This window comes from Fundulus heteroclitus, chromosome 24 (genome assembly GCF_011125445.2).
Source record: "Fundulus heteroclitus isolate FHET01 chromosome 24, MU-UCD_Fhet_4.1, whole genome shotgun sequence".
Classification (NCBI taxonomy): Eukaryota; Metazoa; Chordata; class Actinopteri; order Cyprinodontiformes; family Fundulidae; genus Fundulus; species Fundulus heteroclitus.
Window position 1 is genome coordinate 21,591,174 of NC_046384.1, and position 20,262 is coordinate 21,611,435.

At 42.0% G+C, this 20,262-nt stretch overlaps 1 protein-coding gene across 6 annotated transcripts in view; it reads left to right on the plus strand.

Annotated features, from left to right (window-relative positions):
- The first annotated feature begins 3,343 nt into the window (after positions 1-3,343).
- Positions 3,344-20,262, plus strand: part of LOC105915477 (sodium-driven chloride bicarbonate exchanger) — a 66,823-nt gene continuing 49,904 nt past the window's right edge. For 3 of the 6 annotated variants that reach the window (XM_036127836.1, XM_036127835.1, XM_036127841.1), the window contains exons 1-2: positions 3,345-3,656; positions 7,143-7,172. In XM_036127836.1, the coding sequence (XP_035983729.1) occupies positions 3,609-3,656; positions 7,143-7,172 (78 nt within the window). In that variant the 5' untranslated portion in view covers positions 3,345-3,608. Of the gene's footprint in view, positions 3,657-7,142; positions 7,173-14,755; positions 15,262-20,262 lie in introns of those variants that run through there. The other 3 variants (XM_036127837.1, XM_036127840.1, XM_036127838.1) reach the window with 3 other exon arrangements.

The window sequence follows — 20,262 nt, forward strand, 5'->3', positions numbered from 1 at the left end:
ACACTAGAGCCACATTCACCCAATCACACTGATACAGAGCTCAGTAGGCAACATTTCTGCACAACATTTCTGTCGGTTAGTCCGATTTAAAACGGCAAGAGTTTTAAAAGAAAAGTTCTTGTTTTTTTTCGCCCGGAATAGACTCAAAAAAAAATTGTTCTAGACCAACGAAATAGAAAAAATTACCCCCAAAGCCTGGGACACTGTACACTTTTCTTTTATTAAGGCAAAGGACTGAGAGCCTTTTTCAGAACCGCAACAATTAAACATTTTTTACTGGTTAGTTTCATCAAAAATATTGCATGTTAGTGTATTGCTGAGCAGGCATAAAAGAAAATAATTCACAATGTTAGTTTTAATTGAAAAAATAATTGAAAAAAAAAAAATGATGGGCCCTCTGTACTTTCAACTTGGTGATTTTGACCCGCAGTGCAGAACATCTGAGCACCACTGCTCTGACATTTGGTATTTCTTGTGGGCAAACACAATTAGACATGCAGATATTTTACCAATAGAAACGTTTTAGCATTGATTCCCTCCTTTGCTCTGGACGATTCCGCTGAACAAAATAGAAACCTATGGATGAAAGCTGTGATCAAAGGAGATTGTGAGGTCCCGCACAGACAAAAGGGGCCTTTCAGCGGCCTCCTTGCTCTTATATTCTACCTGATGGACTGACGCACTCACGTTGATCAATGAGGATTGTTGCTTTAACAAAGGCTAAATCTAAAACACGACCACTTTGTGTCTCCATCCGAGTGGTTTGTACTCAGTTACATACAGTTTTTGTCTTATTTTTGTAGCTTTGAGTCGTATACAGTATATTGTCCATGTTTCATATATCTCTCATAAAAAGTCAATATCATTTGTTTAATTTCACATTTTTAATATATCAGCCAATTACTACTAACCAAATGCATTGATATGCACCGAGTTTATCCAATTCTACTGATAAATGTAGACGTTTCAGAGTTTGTTTCAATTCTTCACTGCAAAAACTGAATTGAAAATAAGTAAAAATTTCTTTAAATTAGCATATTTGTCCTTAATTTGAGCAGATAAATAAGATGATATGCCAATGGAATGAGTATTTTTACACCTAAAATAAGACAATTAGATAAACCACACTTAAAGTAAGATGATTTAGATGAGTTGCTCCTATTTTAAGTGCAAAAATATTATTCCATTGGCAGATCATTTAAAGTTGCTGCTTAAACCAAGGACAAATACACTAATTTCAAGAAAAATTTACTTATTTTTAGTCACATTTTTGCAGTCTTTATTTGCAAATAGAATGACTGTCATAACTGCAGTTTACCAACACATGAGCATCTTTGCAAGCAAGAGGAGGTCTAACTTCTACTATCTAACTCTGGAGGAGCTGCAGAGATCCACAGCTCTTCTTATTTGTATGGTGGATCCCCAACACTGCACACCGCCTTGAACACACCTCCCCAATAGTGGAGCACGGTGGGTAAAACTAGATTTAGGGATGCTTTTCTTCAACAGGGAACAGGTAGCTGGTCAAAGTTAATGTGATGCTTTACTCCGATGTTTCTGAATAAAATCCAGTGCAACAAGTTGCTTTCAGTTTTAACATCAATGTAAATACAATTCATTTGTGAAGCAAGACAGCCAAGTCAGATTGGATAAAGAGAATCTTTTGGCATCAACTTTGCAGCATTTTTCCGCCCCTTGACTCTCATCAGTTTGCAAATCTTGCTACGGATTCTTAAATAGATTTAAGTCTGGACTGTGACTGAGCCATTCTAGCATATGCTTTGATCTAAATTGTTACGTTGTAGCTCCAGTTGTATATTTAGGCTGATTGTCCTCCCGGACAGTGAGCCACTGGTCTAAAATATTTTGCATTCCTAACAGGCATTGTTCTTAGCCTCCCTGTTCCAGCTGAAGCGTCACCGCCACAAGATTTTGCCATTACCACGCTTTTTTTTTTAATAAGCTTTATTAGAAAATGCTTTATAATACAGAGAGGAGTACAATTTCCTATGAACAATTGCCAGGGGTTTGATTAAATTAACTAACTAAATAAATAAAAACTAACTTAATAAAGTAAAAATAGCAATAAATAATAAGCAATAAGCATGTAAAGGGATTACATAAAAACTTTAAATTTAGAGCATAAAGATAAGATTTTAACAGCCTTTTTTTATTGGAGGAGGACAATGATTACACAAGAAGAAATGGTCAGAAAGTTCCTTTTCATATTTTGTGATTCCCAATAAGACATCTTTAAAATAAAGTTCAAATTTGTCATAAATATTGTCCAGAATGAAGCGACAAATTCCTTGCCAAAAACGCCTGGTGTGTTCACAAGACCAAAACAGGTGAGAGACAGACTCTGAGTAAATGTTGCAGAAAGTACAAGCGGTATCAATGTCCTTTTTATATTTAACCAAAAATGACTTTACTGGATAACAGCGGTGAGTGATTTTAAAGGTGCCATTACCACGCTTCAGTGCAGGGATGGTGGGTTCAGTGACATATATATATATCTATATCTATCTATCTATCTATTTATCTATCTATCTATCTATCTATCTATCTATCTATCTATCTATCTATCTATCTATCTATCTATCTATATATATATATATATATATATATATATATATATATATATATATATATATATATATATATATATACACGCATGAACAAATAAAGAAAATCATTGTGGCCAGGTGTGAAATCGCACACTGTCTATTTCCCCTGCATTGTTTACATTGTTGAGATTGTTTACATTTCAATTGTTTACAAAAAATCACCGCTGCACCTTATCCTGTAATTTACTGCAATTCACTGGGATTTTTCAAGCTCTATGCAAACGAAATTTCGTTCTGTACACACTCTGTGCATACAAAATGACAAAGTTGTCTAAGGTTGACAGTTCCTGCAAGTGACCAAAAGAGGGCGCCAGTGTGTTATCTCGATCCCAGCAGCATCCATTTGGACGCAGGTTGCCGGCGGAACATCGCGTGCCGCAACAAGAAGCGGAGACGCGAAGGGCAGAAGACCGCAGATGGCCTGTTTATTGATCAATGAGCACGAAGAGCTAACGCGATGTTTAGAGGAACGATCCCAGTGATTGGTGGGCTTTCCTCCTTCCATGCAGTGAAACAGGAAAGCGGTCCATCATGTCTGTGGCATTGGTGCTGTTGCCTTTAAATCAAATCGCGATCCAGACACGATGCGCTGTATTAATTACACCACTTAAAGAACAGACTCCAATATGTGTTTTACTGATACGCCCCCTGAAACAAAACATGGAGCTCTAGAGCCCCCCCTCCCAATCGCAGAAGAAAATCCCGCATAAAAAGTGTGCGCTCAAAAAAAAAAACGGGAAGCGCAGCCTCCCTCCTTTGTGCGCAAACGATGCGGGGCAGGACGGGAACAGTTTGCTACCTTCAGCTGCGGGGGGGAAAAAAAACCCGGCCGGTGAACGCTCGGTAGGGGAGGGAAGAAGGCGGAGAGAAAAAACGCCAACATCAAGTGAGGGTCGCTTTCCAAAGCAGCTCTCTGCCGAGGAGGAGCGCAGCGTCGCCACCTGCTTCTATTTCGAGGCCGAGGAGGAGAGAGGTGGAAAGATGGACATCACGGATCAAGGAGCCCAAATGGAGCCGCTGTTGCCAACGGTAAGCAATTAACAGCATCCCCTCCTCCCCCCGTCTGACCCCGCATGTCCAGAGTAACATGTGAGCTGTGTGGACTTTATTTCTCTTTAGAATAAAAAAAACAAGCCGGCGTAGATGATTTCGCACATCTTGCGCGTCTCGCCTCACAGTCGTGACAGACACGCATATGCTGCTCATCATTACACGAGGAATGCATTCTGAATGTGCCACGGCTCGGTTCTGAGTCCACGCAGCAAACCCCCCCCCCCCCCCCCCCCCCCCCCAGCTGCCCTCAATTAATGGAGTGGCGCACAGGTGGATACGCAGCAGCAACAGTTCGGCTTGGTAAAAAAAGGGGGCTGCCCTGCGTCTCACACTACATGTGGTCCATAATGTGTGCTGCTGGATGTATATGGCCTGACACGCTGCAGCCTCTATAACCTGCTGTCAAGCTGCTGTAGGTCCAAGATGTTCCAGGAGCTGCGAAGTGTTTGATCCCAGCAGGGTGCTATGTGCCTCGTAGATTAGACGCACTTGGAACAAGCTTAATCTGAGGGAAGGCACTGGAACATGGGTTCTCCGCGTTCCTGATCCTCTGCATGGCACACGGATTCATGAAGTATATAGGTGATGCGTCCACGTGAGTGAGAGATGTTGCCAGCCTTAGAGATGAAATGATGCACAGGCATCTTGTTCTGATCTGCCGGTGGAGCTTAGATGGAGGAAACGGCTTGAAAAAAATGGACCTTAAATCTACTGGCAGAGAAAAAAAACGATTAGTTCTCACATTCTGGACCGTCACGTCCTCTAATCTCAACATATTTTATTACGATTTTCACGAGACAGACCAACACAAGTTAATATGTTACCGTGAAGTGAAGTAAAACTTTCATAAAAAAAATGTTGTAACATGATCCCCCCCCCCTCCTAAATAAAAAAAATAATCCAGTGCAGTCAGTTACATCCTTTGTAGAGTCAACATTCGCTGCTATATCAGTTAAAGCTCAGAACATTTGAATATCAGGAAAACTTCAATAGTTTTTGAGACTCGTTTCAGAAAGTGAAACTCATGTATAGATTCATTAGAAATACTGTGAAATATTTCAGCTTTTTATTTCATGTAATTTTGACAGATAGGAAAAACTCAAAATTCACTGTCTCAGAAAGTTAGAATATTACACAGGATAAAAAAAAAATGCTTATTTTTGAAGAGAAATGCCCGGCTCCTGAGAGTATATTCATCTCTATGTCTTCAATACTTGGTTGGAGCTCCTGATCCAGGAATCACTGCATCAATGCCTCTCAACCATTCTATCAGTGTCTGGGATCTTGATTTCCAAGTGAAATACAAACTTTTTGCTTCTTACACCACTGAGCAGCAGTCCAGTTCTTTTCCTCGCCAGTCCAAGTAAGACGCTTGTGGCCCATGTGTAGGATTCCTCTGTGTGTTGTGGCTATTGTGCTGACTCCAGCCTCAGTCTACTCCTTCTGAAGCTCCTCCTGATTCTGGAATGGATTTTACCTGACCAGTTCTCCCCTGTTGATGGTGCAACTTCTTCCTTCCACACTTTTTCCTTCCACACAACTTTCTACGAATATGCTCGGATGCAGCACTAACCAACCAGCTTCTTCAGAACTGTGTAATGAGTCAATATAATATGAGCGTTGCTTTCTGAAATAAGTGACAAATATTGATCCCCCCCCCTCCCCCCACCCACACCCACACAATAGTCAAAGTCAGATGTAGCTGACTGTGTGTCCTCAAGGTTTTTTGGGGTGTGTCTCTACCATCTTTCCGCATTTAGACAGAAAGATTGTTACATTGGATGGAAGGCATCTGCGAACCCTTTTCAAGTATTGCTATAACTTAATTTAGATCTGGACTTTGACTAGGCCGTTCTGCCACACCAATATGCTTTGACTTAAACAATTCCTGTGTACCTCTACCAAGGTCTCAGTCTTTTTGCAGCATCTTCCAGAATTACTCCATATAGATAATCTAGCTTCCCTGTCCATGCTGAAAGAAAAGCATTCCCACAGTATGATGCTGCCCCTGCCGTGCTTTCCCATAAGAATGCTATACTCCTGATAATTCACCGTGCTCCTGTCACACACACTGTTTTGCCTATCGGCCAAAACGTTTGATTTTGGCCTCAACCCACCAGACCACCAAACCTCTGAGGTTTGACAGCTGTCAATTTAACGATATGGAGTTACAGCGACTGCACTCTATTTGAGGCAATCGTTCGCACTGGATTTCATCTCAGTAAGAGCAGATTGACACAAATGCACGTCACGCTTTTTTTGGATTTTTTGGATTCAGTTTCCTTCCATTTCACATCCGTGCGCGCCTCTGTTTTGGTCCATCACATAAAACCACAATCGAATATAATGAAGAGACAAAATGTACTTTCCCGAAGCACTGTATGTCCCCTTCGCCCCCCCCCCCCCCACCACCTTCATTAGTATTCAGGTGAGACTGTGCCATATAAAATGATAAAAAAGATGGCCTGTTCTACAGCAGGAAGATTGGGTCCATTGTTTTATGCGGCCCCGTAATAAAAAGCAGCGATGATTGCTCTGGAGGCCAATCAATACGCTGACTGTTCTATTTGGGGTGGTGTTACACGAGGACGTGGCTTTCCAGCATTTAGGTGAAGCCCGACGGGCCGATGTGCTGTATCGCGGCCGTTCAGTTCCAACCCCATCGCACACTCTCAGTGCAGTATGGCTGCTTCCTTGTCATTGTAAGTCATTCCTGTCTCCTCTGTCCCCTCCGCCCTGTCATACAGAGCAAGCTGCTACTGTTGCCATAGTTTCACAGTGATGTGGATGACTATGTGAAGGGTTTGATAATCTAATAGGATCTAGAAACAACCATCTTTACCATGTTCTAGGTTCCCAAGGTCAAATACTGATATATGGTTCATTTAAACCTGGAGTGACTGCTGGTGAGTTGGGTACTTCATATCTTCATACTGAGCAATATAAAACAGGGAGCATCTGTGATGTGCAATCTTAAAGTCTTGCAACAGATTCTCAATGGAATATAGCTCTCTACTTTGACTGGGCCATTCTAACCCATGAATTCGGACCAGCTTCTGCTGCCACCACAGGGTTTCTCTGTGGAGACTGGTCTCATCTGAGCAGATCACCTTCTTTAAGATGTCCTGCTAACAGGACCTCTTCCATGAAGGTCAGATTTATGGAGTACATCACTGAGAGTTATCCTGTTCTAGATTCTCCCACCTGAGCTGTGGGTCTCTGCAGTGCCTCCAGAGCTAGCGTGAACCATCTGGGATGATTAACTGTCTCCTTGCTCTACAAAACGATCCAATACTTTGTTGGTGTGGTGCATAAAATCTGAATAAAACTAAATTGAGGTTTGTGGCTTCATAATACGTAAGTGAGAATTTTAGGGAATACTTTGCAAGGCTTGTACATGTTAAATAGTTTGTTTATACATTAAATGGCTTTTAACTTGTCCCACTTTTCTTTGACTTTCAGGAACAAAGTTCTCAAGAAAGCAAGGATGTGGTAAGTGGACTCTATAATTATTATTTTCTTTGTTATTTTGAGGTTTTTATTTATTTATAGTGATAATATGATAGTAATTTACAGTAATAGTCATCGTTATTTGTCATTGCTACTTTGTACATTCCAATGAAACCCGTCCTCTACATGTAACCCTTCCATTAGGGAGCAGCGGGCTGCAACTGTGTGGCCCTTAATAGTAGTAGTAATGTCATCTTTATTGTCATTGAAACATACATTACAACAAAATTAGTTTTCTGCTTTTAACCCATCACCCTTGGCGAGCAGTGGGCTGCCATGTGCGGCGCCCGGGGAGCAATCTGGGGTTAAGGGTCTTGCTCAGGCAGGCTCAGAGTGCCGGGACTGGGGATCGAACTGGGTACTTGCAACCTTCTCTGACTGCAAGCACGCTGCTCTAACCACTCGGCCACTGCAAGCGCGCTGCTCTAACCACTCGGCCACTGCAAGCGCGCTGCTCTAACCACTCGGCCACTGCAAGCGCGCTGCTCTAACCACTCGGCTACTGCAAGCGCGCTGCTCTAACCACTCGGCCACTGCAAGCGCGCTGCTCTAACCACTCGGCCACTGCAAGCGCGCTGCTCTAACCACTCGGCTACTGCAAGCGCGCTGCTCTAACCACTCGGCCACTGCAAGCGCGCTGCTCTAACCACTCGGCCACTGTAAGCGCGCTGCTCTAACCACTCGGCTACTGCAAGCGCGCTGCTCTAACCACTCGGCCACTGCAAGCGCGCTGCTCTAACCGCTCGGCCACAACCCGACCTAGGGAGCTTTCTAGGGCTAAGGGTCTTGCTCAGGGACCCAAAGTGGCAGACTTAGGGATTCAAACCGGGGACTTGGTCACTGCTCTAACCACAAGGCCACCATTCCCCCTACTTGATAACATAGGCACTTTCTGAATGCCTGCACCAGTCTCTTGCATTAATTGGGAGGAATTTTGACACACAGCTTTTTAAATGCATCACCGCGGTTCTTTGATTTTTTTGCAGCTTTTTTGATGTCCCACCAAATACATTTTAACCATGTAAAGGTCTGTACTTTGACTAGGCCATTTTCTACTTTTTCAGGTCTGTCATAGATTTGTTGCTATATTTGGCATTACTGTCCAGCTCGTGACCCAGTTTTAGCCAAGCCGTGCCAGAGATGTGTCTGCAGCCTTCCCAGGCCCTTTGGCTGCAACACAGGCTCGGATCATGACCCTGCCACCACCATGCTGGTGGGATGCGGTGTGTTTGATTATAACAGTGAATAATGGACAAACTTCTGTGCATCAGTGTCATCATAATTCCTTGTCGCAGAAGGGTTTTGTCTCAATCAGAGGCAACTTTATAAACCCAAGCTGGGTTGCCATGTTCTTTATAGCGCCGAGAGGCTTTCCCCTTGGAGCACATACAGTAAGCCACGTTGGTTTTCTCTTTATTCTAACTAAGGGGCTAACTAAGGCTTGCAGTGTCTACTATGGAGTATTGTGTGCTTCTTGGCTTTAATTTGCTGGGATGTTTATCCGTGCTGTCTTAAATGTTTACCTCTTGGGGATAATAGTTTACTCTAGAAGGATGGATTTGAAATATTTTGGCTTTCTATCCTGTCCTTGATTAACAGGAAGTGGCACTAGCGTCTCTAATGTCATTACTGATGTTTTCGGCCCCAGCCTTATGTTAATGCGTACATTTATGCTTCAGATGAGCTTAATACAAACTCCTCTGCTTTTATAGCGCTAGTTACAGCTACTGATTATCAGTAAATCACACGCATTGTATTAACCTATTAAATCCAACCAAAGGACAAAGGGTATACTTAGTTCTTTCCTTGATTTAGAGTTTTTCATACACTATTTTAATGCCATTTTACTGGTGTCATATTCATTGCAATGTAAAAATATTGGAAAGTTAAAACTGTTGTATTTGGGTAACTGTGATTAGCCAGCTTGCTTAGCAGATGTCCTGTATTATTGGAGCCCAGCGGTCATCCATGCCATGGTGCATCTGGAATCTGCAGCAGGCTGCCTTCAATCAATTACAGGACTTAAGTGGAGTTAGAGCTTTCAACACATCAAATAATTTGAAGAGCTCCCAGGGTGAGAGTCGAAGCAGGCCTCGGAGCCGGTCCTGGAAAACGGCTCTGATGCATGTTTGCATTGTATGTCATCCACTCTGATGAAATATTGCTTATGCAACTGATGGCTCAGAGCCACACCGAGGACAGGAGTGAGCACCAAGTGCTAGTCACCGATATTTTTTTCAGATTGTATTCAACAAATGCATAGAGATTAGTCTAGCTTTTTATGCTGTCTGGAAAGAGGCTTTACATTAGCCTCGTGGGAGTTTTTGCCTCTTCCTGCACTCTGTAGTTTTTGTCATTTGAATGTACTGAGCTGTATTTTAACCTCACAAATAAATTAAGCTAAATGCTAAAAGAACGATCACATGAAGTTGAACATCTCATCCACCCCTTCCAAATAATACCCAATAGTCTTACTCGTCCTCTGAAGGATGAGAAGCATTTGAAAAAACAAACAAGTTTTGTTTATTTTTCTTTTTTTCTGAAATGCAGAGATGTTACAGACGGACTGATGTGCTCTGGCTGTCTAATTTTAAAAAGATTATTTTGTTTTCTTTGTTAAAATGTCTCAAATCTCTTTACGTAAACACCATTTGGGAAAATGGCCTCATCTGTTCCGCTTAACTGAACAGATCAGTAGTGAAATGAAACTGATTTATTTAGACTGAATCAAAATAGTTGCTGAATTTATGGAAATTAAATTTAACTTAACATGAACTGCGGTGAGTTAAAATAAACTTGACTGAAGTTGAACTTAACCAAATTGACTAAAATGAACAACAGGATGCTGAACTGAAACTAATTAAACTGAATTGAACATGATTGAATTAAACCTAATAAATACGCAGTAATCCTAGTACATCTAAACATGTGGATACAGAAAGTAAAAGAAGCTTCTTCATTATTCAGGCACTTAATGAATGGAACAAATTTTGGTGCACCAAAATGACCTCAACAGGAAAGCCTTTGTCTGATTTAATTCCAGCGAGCCAAAACGATCTTTTTAAACGGTATAGAACCAGTGTTGCCCCGACTCAGCAGAATTGGAGATTTATATTTGGTCATCATTCATCTAGGTAAAATTTTTCCTTCTAGTTTAAATCGCTACCACATTTCGTCAGCAAAAGTGCTGACTTTGGCATTATGCAATTCTGTAAAAGATCTCATCATGTAAAGTTAGCATTGATGAATTGGGATAGCTTGGCCTCACTCCCACCCAGAGGGTAAGAATTCACTTAAGTTAGTACAGTATTAATGTTTTTTGCCCATTCCTCAAGGCTAAACTGCTTCAGCCACTTCATGTTGGATGTTTTTTGCTTCTGAACAGTGATCCTCAAGCCTGACAACAGATTCTCAATTGGATTGATGTTTGGACTTTGACTAGGCCATTCAAAACCATTAACCATATTTTTCGCACTATAAGGCGCGCTAAAATCCTTAAATTTTTTCAAAAATTGATGGTGCACCTTATAATCAGGTGCGCCTTATCTGTGACTACTGTACTCGTTGTTCTTACTGACCGATTTTATGTGGTACAATGAGCTCCAAAACATGTTAAAATGTGTAAGTATGACTTTGGTTAGCGAACAAGCCGCTCCGCTCTATGGATATTCGTAGCATTACACTGTGTCACTCATAGACATCATGTACATAGACGCCTCGTTGGGCGCGGGTTCGTACGTCAACGTCACCGCCATATTGTATGTGGCAGAAAGAGGTTAAGTGCTGTTGTAGTGAACGTCGATCAGAGAAGATGCCTCATTCCTCATATATATATGTGTGTGTGTGTGTATGTGTGTGAGTGATTAGGAACAGACGTTTTGGGGGAGTATTAAAGAGAAAGTTACTAATATGAGAAAAAAAAATCCTAGGACAATACAGTAAAAAAAAGACAAAAGTGGTAATATTATGAGAAAAACGTCATAATATGAGAATTAAGGGGAGACATTTTCAGAATAGTCACAGTTTGCAGAACTATTTCAGTCCTGGAGTAATAGGGCCAGGTTCGATTATTTTAAGTATTTCTATTGTTTTACGAGTATAAAGTCAGGAGAATGAAGCCAAAGGGATACGAAAATAAACTTGTAATATTACAAAAATAAAAATATGACGAATATAAAGTATGTTCTGAGATTCTACTCTCTCTGACACTGTTTAAGTGACTCAGAGTAACTGCAGATTTGCCACATTCAACATGGCGGACGCTCTGACGCATCCGCAGCATAGGCAGAACCCGCCCGATGAGGCGTCTACGTATATGATGTCTATGGTGTCACTACCTGATCAGCCAACAAAAGTAATTTCCCCCTGGGATCGTTAAAGTAAGTCTGAGTCTGAGTCTGAGACCCCTGAGCTGTTTACAAGACTGCCTGACTGTAATGTCTAAATTAGAAGTGCATTCATGTAAGGCAGCCCTTGCCCGGTGTACACGCTAGCAACAATAAGCCAAGTAAGTTAATTCAATATAAACATTAAGTTTATTTTAGCCTTATGTTAGAACAGGGCAATGCAGTCCACCTACTCTGTCCTCCGGATAGAGAGGGATAAGTCTCCCTCTCAGCAGAGAGCTGTGTATGCAGAGGGGCGCACTGCAAAAAGGGAACTAAAAGTAAGTAAAATTTTCTTGAAATTAGTATATTTTGTCCTTGTTTTGAGCAGTTAAATAAGAATATTTTCCAATGGGATGAGTATTTTTCGCCCTAAAATAAGATAATTAGATATCCACTTGAAATAAGATGATGGATATGAACTGTTTCTATTTTAAGTGCAAAAATCTTATGCCATTGGCAAATAGTCATATTTACCTGCTCAAGTCAAGGAAAAATACAGTAATTTCAAGAAAATGTTACTTACTTTTAGTTCCCTTTAAGCAGTGCCTTATTATCCGGTGCCCCTTATGTGTGGACAAAGACGCAGATAGACACGTTAATTCACAGTGCGCCTTAAAATTCGGTGTGCCTTATCATCCGAAAAATACAATAAATGTTTTCCCTTAAGCCTCTCGAGTGTAGCTTTAGCAGTACGCTTTTTTGTCCTGCTCTTTCCTTTGACTTGGACCAGATCCTAAGTCCTTGCTGCTGAAAAGCCTCCCCACAGCATGCTGCTGCCACCACCGTGTTGCATTGTGGGGATGGTGTTCCTGAGGTGTTACAGCGTTTTCCTTAGTGGCCGAAAAGTAAAAGTTTATTCTCATCTGACCAGAGCACCTTCCTGCATTTATTTAGGGAGTTGACCACATGACTTTTGGCATACTCAGCTGTGCTTTCTTATTTTAAGCAATAAATAATGTTTTTTTTTTCTGGCCCCTTTTCCATAAAGCCCAGCTCTATGGAGCGTACAGCTTATTGTGGTCCTATGGACAGGTCCTCCACTCTCTGCTGTGGAGCTCTGCAGCTCCTTCAGGGTCGCCCCTTAATGTTTTTTTTTTCTGGCCCCTTTTCCATAAAGCCCAGCTCTATGGAGCGTACAGCTTATTGTGGTCCTATGGACAGGTCCTCCACTCTCTGCTGTGGAGCTCTGCAGCTCCTTCAGGGTCGCCCATTAAATGCTGGAGATAGGCACCAGCACCCCTCGCGACCCCATCAGGGATAAGCGTGTCGGAAAACGGATGGATGGATGGAAATTAAATGTTGATGTAACTCTTTTGGTCAAGGAGTTATTATAGAGTTATTATAGATGGAAATTTTGAGGGCCTTCATAACAAAGGGGGTGGATGCACATGGCAATTTTCCTTTTTTTGTTTTGTTTATTTTATATATATATTCTGATTTCACTTCACCAACTTTGACTATTTTGTGCAGATCTGTCAGATAAAATAAGATTTAAAAAAAGTGTAAAGTTATTGGTTGGAATATGACACAATGGGTAAAATCCAAGGGGGCTGAATACTTTTACAAAACACTGTATGTTTCTGATTCTGTTAACTGGCAAAAATTTGAAATTGAGCTCAACAAGTTCTTCACACTTGACATTGTAGAGCAACACATTTTTTCCCCTATTTTATGTGATGAATCAACAGTAAGCTGCACATTATTTTGAAGTTTAAAGCAAAGGTTTTTGCAAATATATATCTGAAAACTCCTGTAGGTCTTTCTATTCAACCCCTTTACTCTTATTGGCCTATTTAAGAAATAAGGCCAAAATGTAACTTTCTGCCCTAAACACATAACATTATATAATTAACACCACACCTCCCTCTGCACATCCTAACTGTGAAGCATAGTGGTGGTAGCATCATAATGTGGATATGTATTTCATGTTGTTCACGGTAAGGTGGATGGAGCTAAAGACAGGGCAGTCCTGGAAGGACAACCTGATAGAGGCTGGCTACAACCTGACTGCCAAAACTGAAATGATTCTATATTTTTCTCATTCATCTACCAATGACAAGCCTATATTTGTTTGGAACAGCTGCTTGCTGCTGTAGAGCGATTATTAAGTGTCGGTCTCCCGGAAGCAGGAGCTTGGCACAACTCTGACCGCTGTGATTCTTAACAATGATCCGGCATCCTGGTACAGCGGTGGGAGTCGCCGGCTTTCAGAGGGTCAGCGGGGAACAGTCAGAGGAAGTCTGCTTGGGCTCGTTCTTTTAAGCGTCGTGTCCTCAGATCAGCGCAAAAACTCCATCCAACTTGGTGATTAGACCGTGAAAAACTGGCGGGCGGACAAGGAAGGCCCCCCTGCTGCAGAGAGAAGCTACTTTGCTCTCTTCCAGGGCTGATTATCCCAGTGTCAGTGGAAAAACGGCAAAAACTGAACTAAAAATAAGTCCGATTTTCTTGAACTTAGTGTATTTGTCCTTGATTTGAGCAGGTAAATAAGATGATCTGCCAATGGAATGAGTATTTTGACCCCCTAAAATAAGATAATTACATATATTGCACTTGAAGTAAGATGATGGAGATGAGTTGTTCCTATTTTAAGTGCAAAAATCTTATTCCATTGGCAAACCATCTTATTTGCATGCTCAAATCAAGGACAAATACACTCATTTTAAGAACATTTTACTCATTTTTAGTTTCATTTTTGCAGAGCAATATGTAACCCCTGCCTTAAAGTGTGAAGAGGGACGGTTAAATGAAGAACATTGGATTGAATAGTGATCTTTGAATTAATTTTAAGTGAAATAAGACACTATACTCTGTAAAGGTAGGAATATTGTAGTTGCATAGCAGAAAAAATCTGCTTTTCCTCCTAGATCAGTTTCTAGCACGTCCTGCTATGTTCCGCTGACAATGCAATAGAGCAAGAGAGCAGCTTCTTTACTTCAGGTGCGCTCCGCAGACACACATACATCCACAAGCACCTAAATGTGCACATGCAGCGATCAGTGGGACTGCAGCATCCACAGCGCACACACCGCTCGCCGCCTCCTGTGTTCAAGATGGGACTTATAGCGGGACGGTGCACCAGGACTTGTGCGAATCCGCCCCGGCAGAGATGGCGTCTTCGACTGCGCGTGACCTGAGACTTCTCTCGGGTAGTGCAACACAACCCCATCGCTCAGGGAGTCAGCGGAGCAGAACGGCGCGCGGCGCAGCTTCGGTGATGTCAGAGCGCTAATCTCTCCTGGGGGATTGGCGGATGGATGCTTGTCAGAAACATTTGATGAAAGCCTTCGGAGGCAGAGGGAGAGACAGATGCAGGAGCTGGAGCTGTGCTACTTTCTGTCTGGTTGCTGATGTTGTGGGGGAGCTTTCGGGAGCAGCGCTGCTTCCGCGTTCCGGCGTGGGGAGAGCGGCGGATGAGAGCGGCTGAGGGAAGGAAGGAGACGTCCGACCGAGGCGCGCAGACAGACGAGCCGACTCCGTCCTGGGAGGTTTTTCGCTCACTTTCCGTCCAACACGCTCAAACACCCTGAGCTCTGAGTCAGACTCGGGCCTTGAGCCTTCGCTATTTTTTTTTTTTTTTTTTACTACTGCTGCAAGCACAAGGGGATTTAGCGGGCATCCCGTTGTAACCTTTCAGGAACATCATGATCTCAGTGGATCTCAATAAAGGATTTGTTTATCAGGTAGGCTTCCCTGTTTTTGCCCTTTTTATTTCCATTTGCCGTAATAGTTGAAACTGATGTTACTTTTTGTCTTGGAAGTGTTTTTCAACTTTCAAAGTACCCTGGTGTGTCGCAACTATTTCTGCGACACAAAAAATGTTTTCGTAGCTTTGTGGGCATTAGCTAGGGTCAGGTTGCCAGTATCTGGACCGATGGTACTGATGCAAGTGAAGGCTAGGCTCTTTTCCTTAAGGGAGACATAGTTCAGTTGATTTGTGAGAGAAAACCTGAGATTAGGTGGGCTGACAGATGGGACTGTCATTCTGGAGCAGAAGAGGAGCTTATATTGTACTCTCTGTACTGTACTGTATAACCCTAACCCTCATTTTTGATGCTGAACACAGGCCAGGAATGCTGGGTTAATGCCGGATTCGTCTCAGTCTTGTTTGCTGGATGTGTGGCGGCTCATCTTTTGCTCTGTCCAAAAGAAAAGAGGTGATGTAGAGATGCCCCTTGAGTACTTGGCCTGCCCCGCGCTGTAATGCCACCAGCGCTGATCCTGCTGCCATTGCCACGGTAACCACGGCCATCTGTAGGGGATGACAGCTATGACAACAGAAGCCGTCAGCCAATCGCAGATCTTGCACTTTTGTCACCGATAATCCGTGTTCCCGCTCTGCGATCTACAACAATCACCATAGCTCTTAACACTTGCAGAAAGTCCCACTAAGGCAGATTGAGATTTAAAGAGATTGACATTATGCAACTGTATTTAGAGTGGGACGTGCCACTTGCACGGCTACTTCGGCATGCATGGGCCGGGACAAATTCCTCCTTTTGTATGATATTTTTTTTTAATGCGCTTTACCTGTCCTATTTCTCAGCCCCCTAAAATTGTAAACGTCCATCAAGCCCGCTGCTGTGAGAGCCTCAGGAGAGATCCGTGAAGGGCACTGAAAAGAGGTCACATATCTTCTTTCCAGTGCGCACTGTTATAGTGAACACATACAAAGTCCTGGAGGGAAGCCTGTAAGATTCAGTGGGCCTGTGATACACTCTGGCCAAGACTAGGGAATATATTAATAGTTTAAAACGTGTTATAGTTTAGATGAGCTTACCCCATTTAGCGTGCCCTGTCTCGTTTAAGAGCTTCTGTCCATTGGTTTCAAGGTTTTTTTTCTCTCTTCCGTTTATAATGTATTGTGAACATATTAAAACCACTAGAATTTCTATACCAGGGGTGTCAAACATACGGCCCGCGGGCCGGATCCGGCCCGCCGAAAAATTTAGTCCGGCCCTGTGGCTAAATGCATTATCATTATAAAAAAAAAAAAAAAAGAGCCAAAAAGAGCTCATCAGATTTGACTTTCACAAGTGGAGCAGTACTGCTTTTGCCATAGTACTCCCCTTGATTTATGAATGTGAAAAACATGTACTTCGTTTAATTGAAAATAAGCAGTTCCTATATTGTCCACGAGGGGCGCTGTGTTTTAATTAGCAGATTAAGCTTTAGGTGTGGAAAAATTTAAACCATTTCTTAATTTTTATCTGTTTGATGTATTTTGTCATGTAGGACAGTGTTTTTAAGTTCCAAAAAAAAGTGAATAAATGTTTTTCAACATTGTACAATCACTGTGATCAGTTCTTATGCATAATGCACAAGTAAATGTTTAACTGAGTAAAAGTATTGTTGAAATTGCACATACTTTTCTTAAAAACACTGAGGTTATTCATAATATATTGTGTAAAAGTGAAATTAATTTAATATAAAAATCAACAAGTCCACATTTTTTAGTTCTATTTAATCTTGCAATGAGTTTACTCGTGTGGCCCTCTTGAGATCAGATTAAGCTGAATGCGGCCCCTAAACCAAAATGAGTTTCACACCCCTGTTCTATACGTTATATAGGAATTTATGTAATACCTGAAATTAGAGCATAACTTTAGAGGGGTGAAGAAGATATCTGAAAATTTAAAGTTTGATCCTTTTTTACTTTGAATGCCCCCCCCCCCCCCCCCACACACACACACAAAAGTCCAGTGCAATCAATTGCCTACAGAAGGCACATTATTAGTAGAGTGCAGCTGTTGTGTAGTTTATCCTCAGTATAAATCCAGCTGTTCTATGAAGGCACTGGACATTTGCTAGAGAACATTGGGGAACAAAAAAGCCTCATGAAGACCGGGGAACTCAGAAGGCAGATCATGGGAAAGGTTTTGGAGAAGTGTTATGTTGTAAATCATGCTCAGATGGGTGAATCTGTTGACAGGATAACTATTAACAGGGAACGCACACTGGGGGCGATCTGTTTGTCTTGCTAATTAAGACATCGGTTGGGGCTTGTAACACACTCGATGCATCATGCTGAAGTTACAGGTTACTGGATGACTTCTATTGATGGATGACTATTGATCTATTGCCATGGATGACTTCTATTGAGAAACATCAGTGCTTTTCAGTAGAAGACGTTCACTAAGGATTGCTGGGCGCTGCGCCTTGGAGAATCCTTCACCTACCAACAAGTTTGGCTTGTTTGCTAGAAAAGAATAAAGAGCTATACTTTTTTGTATGTTTGTGGCCCGCTGATGTGCATGCCCCTTTAATCGTCTGGTCCAGAAACCTGACATTTTGGAAGAGTGGCAAGAAAAAAAAAGCCATTGTTAGATAGAAAGTGATAAGAAGTACCGTTTGCTGCAAGCCATTTTAGAGATATGCCAAATGTTGAAGACTATGCACTTTTTCTCCTACATGCAAATGATGCATGATGGAACTAAGACTGCACATCACCGTGAATACAATATCTGGACAATAATATGTAATGGCGGCTACAGCATGCTGTTTGAAGGTTTCACTTCAGCATGGACAGAGACACTGGTCAGACTTTTAGGAAAATTGGTGGAGCTAAATACAGGACTATCTGTAACGAAACCACTGAATCTGGAGATCCGGTAATTCAGCCGACACAGGCAACTAACACTTTGAAAAGTTTATTTCAAATGCACTGGGGTTGCTGGAACAGGAATTGACAGGAGCACACACCGGAACCACCGTGGGAAAGAGAACAGGGTTAGTGGCCAACAACAAGTCATTGTGAATGATAGAGCACTGAATAAAAGCCACTAACCTCATTTTCCTGGAGGTTGCACTGGCTCTGATGATTGGTACCAACGGCTCGTTCTGAGGGATCCGAATCACCGACTGACACTTCACAACCTTCGTTTGCAGGGCAGAGACTGAAGGAGAAAATGTAGTCAAGGCTTGGGTACATAGTAAGGCAGTCCTAAGGCAGAGGTTTCCAGAAAGGCAAGGTCAAGTCCGGGATCCAGCGAGAGAATCTGTAACAGGGGGCATACTCCAAGCAAAGGTTTCCAAATAGGGGCAAAGCCAGGAGACAGGTCAGAGGTCCAGGCTTTGGTCGTTCACAAGAGGCCCGAGAATCCAGGCAGGGGCAGAGGCAGACGGATTTGGTCGAGAGGAAAGACAGGAGGTCAGTGTCCACAGTAGAGAAGCTTACTGGGGAATCCAACAATGCCAAGACAGCAAGGAGAAATCACAGGAACAAGACAGGTCGAGATCAGGAAGGCAACCGAGGAACGCTGAGTGGCTTTCAATAATCTGGCGATTACACACTGGGAGACCCTGGAGTAGCCACCGCAGGTATAACTGCTCAGACCTTGATTACCCGTGCAGCACAGAGAGCAGGAGAAGGAGCAGGGAATGACGTCACAGAGACTGCAAACAGGATTTTCACATGCGGAAACAGATGGAATCATTATCCTGAAAGAAAACCAGTTGGTTTGAAAACCAATATTTGAAACTGGGCCTGAGGTTCACCTTCCAGAAGGCAATCTATCTAAACATACAGCTGGAGCAAGAATGAAATGCTTTAGGTCAAAGCAAGATCATATGGTAAAATGTTGATGAAATTTGATGTTCACAAAGGCTTTTCATCCAATCTGACTGAAGTGGAGGTATTTTACAAAGAATGGGGAAAAAAGTTAGTCTCAAGATGAGAAGAGCAGGTGACCCACTGAAAAAAGTTTCAGCTGTGGTTGCAGAGAGTTGATTTTATGAAACATTGACCCAGGGAGTTGCATACAAATGACCACAAATCCCTTCCTTTCCGCTTCAGAGTTATGCACTGCTTTGTCATTGCCTGTCATAAAATACCAATAAAATACATTGACTTTGTGGTTTTTGTTTGACATAATCGGAGGAAATTCAGTGAGGTTAGGAATTGCTGATGCATTGTAATACCACAAAATGAGATATTTTGCCTTTTCATCATCAGTCTAAATATAGCTTCTCGTCTATCTAAAACGCTGATATATCTAGATTTAAAGCAACGGTGATCAAAACATCCGTTGTAGACACCTTTTTTTACAGCATCACATTAAATCAGAAAAACCTTTCTAAGGTTTATTTTTATTTGCCAATTGCCAGATTAATGAAAGGGGGATTTTTTTTACATTACTTTATTCAAATTCAGAAGTTTTCATACACTGATATTGCTATGACTTCAAACTATTTGGGCAAACCCTGACAATGCTCTCATAACATTGTGATTTTGGGATAGGTTAGTTCACAACATCTGCGTTAATTGGACGTAAACCTGTGGAGCTCATACCAACCTCGTGTGACATCATAGGAAACTCAAAACCTAAGATATCGGAAAGAGAATTGATAATTATTTAAAATACCTCATCGTAGCTAGCTGAAGCTCATAAGAGAAAGTAATTGTGATTCCATTCAGCTGCTCCCTAATTCAGGGGTTGCCACAGCAAATTACAACACACCCTCAGACGTGGCAGAGGTTTTATGTTGGATGCCCTTCTTGATGCAAGTCAGGATTGGAATGTGGGTTCCTTATGTCAAAGACGTGGACTTAGCCCATTACACAACAGAAGGACTACAAGAAGGTAATACAATATAGCAACAGTAGTTTACTTGATTTCCACATAGGGAACTGGCTGGTTTTAATTTGAGGCATACCAGGGTAGAATTCTCCCAGAATGCATTGT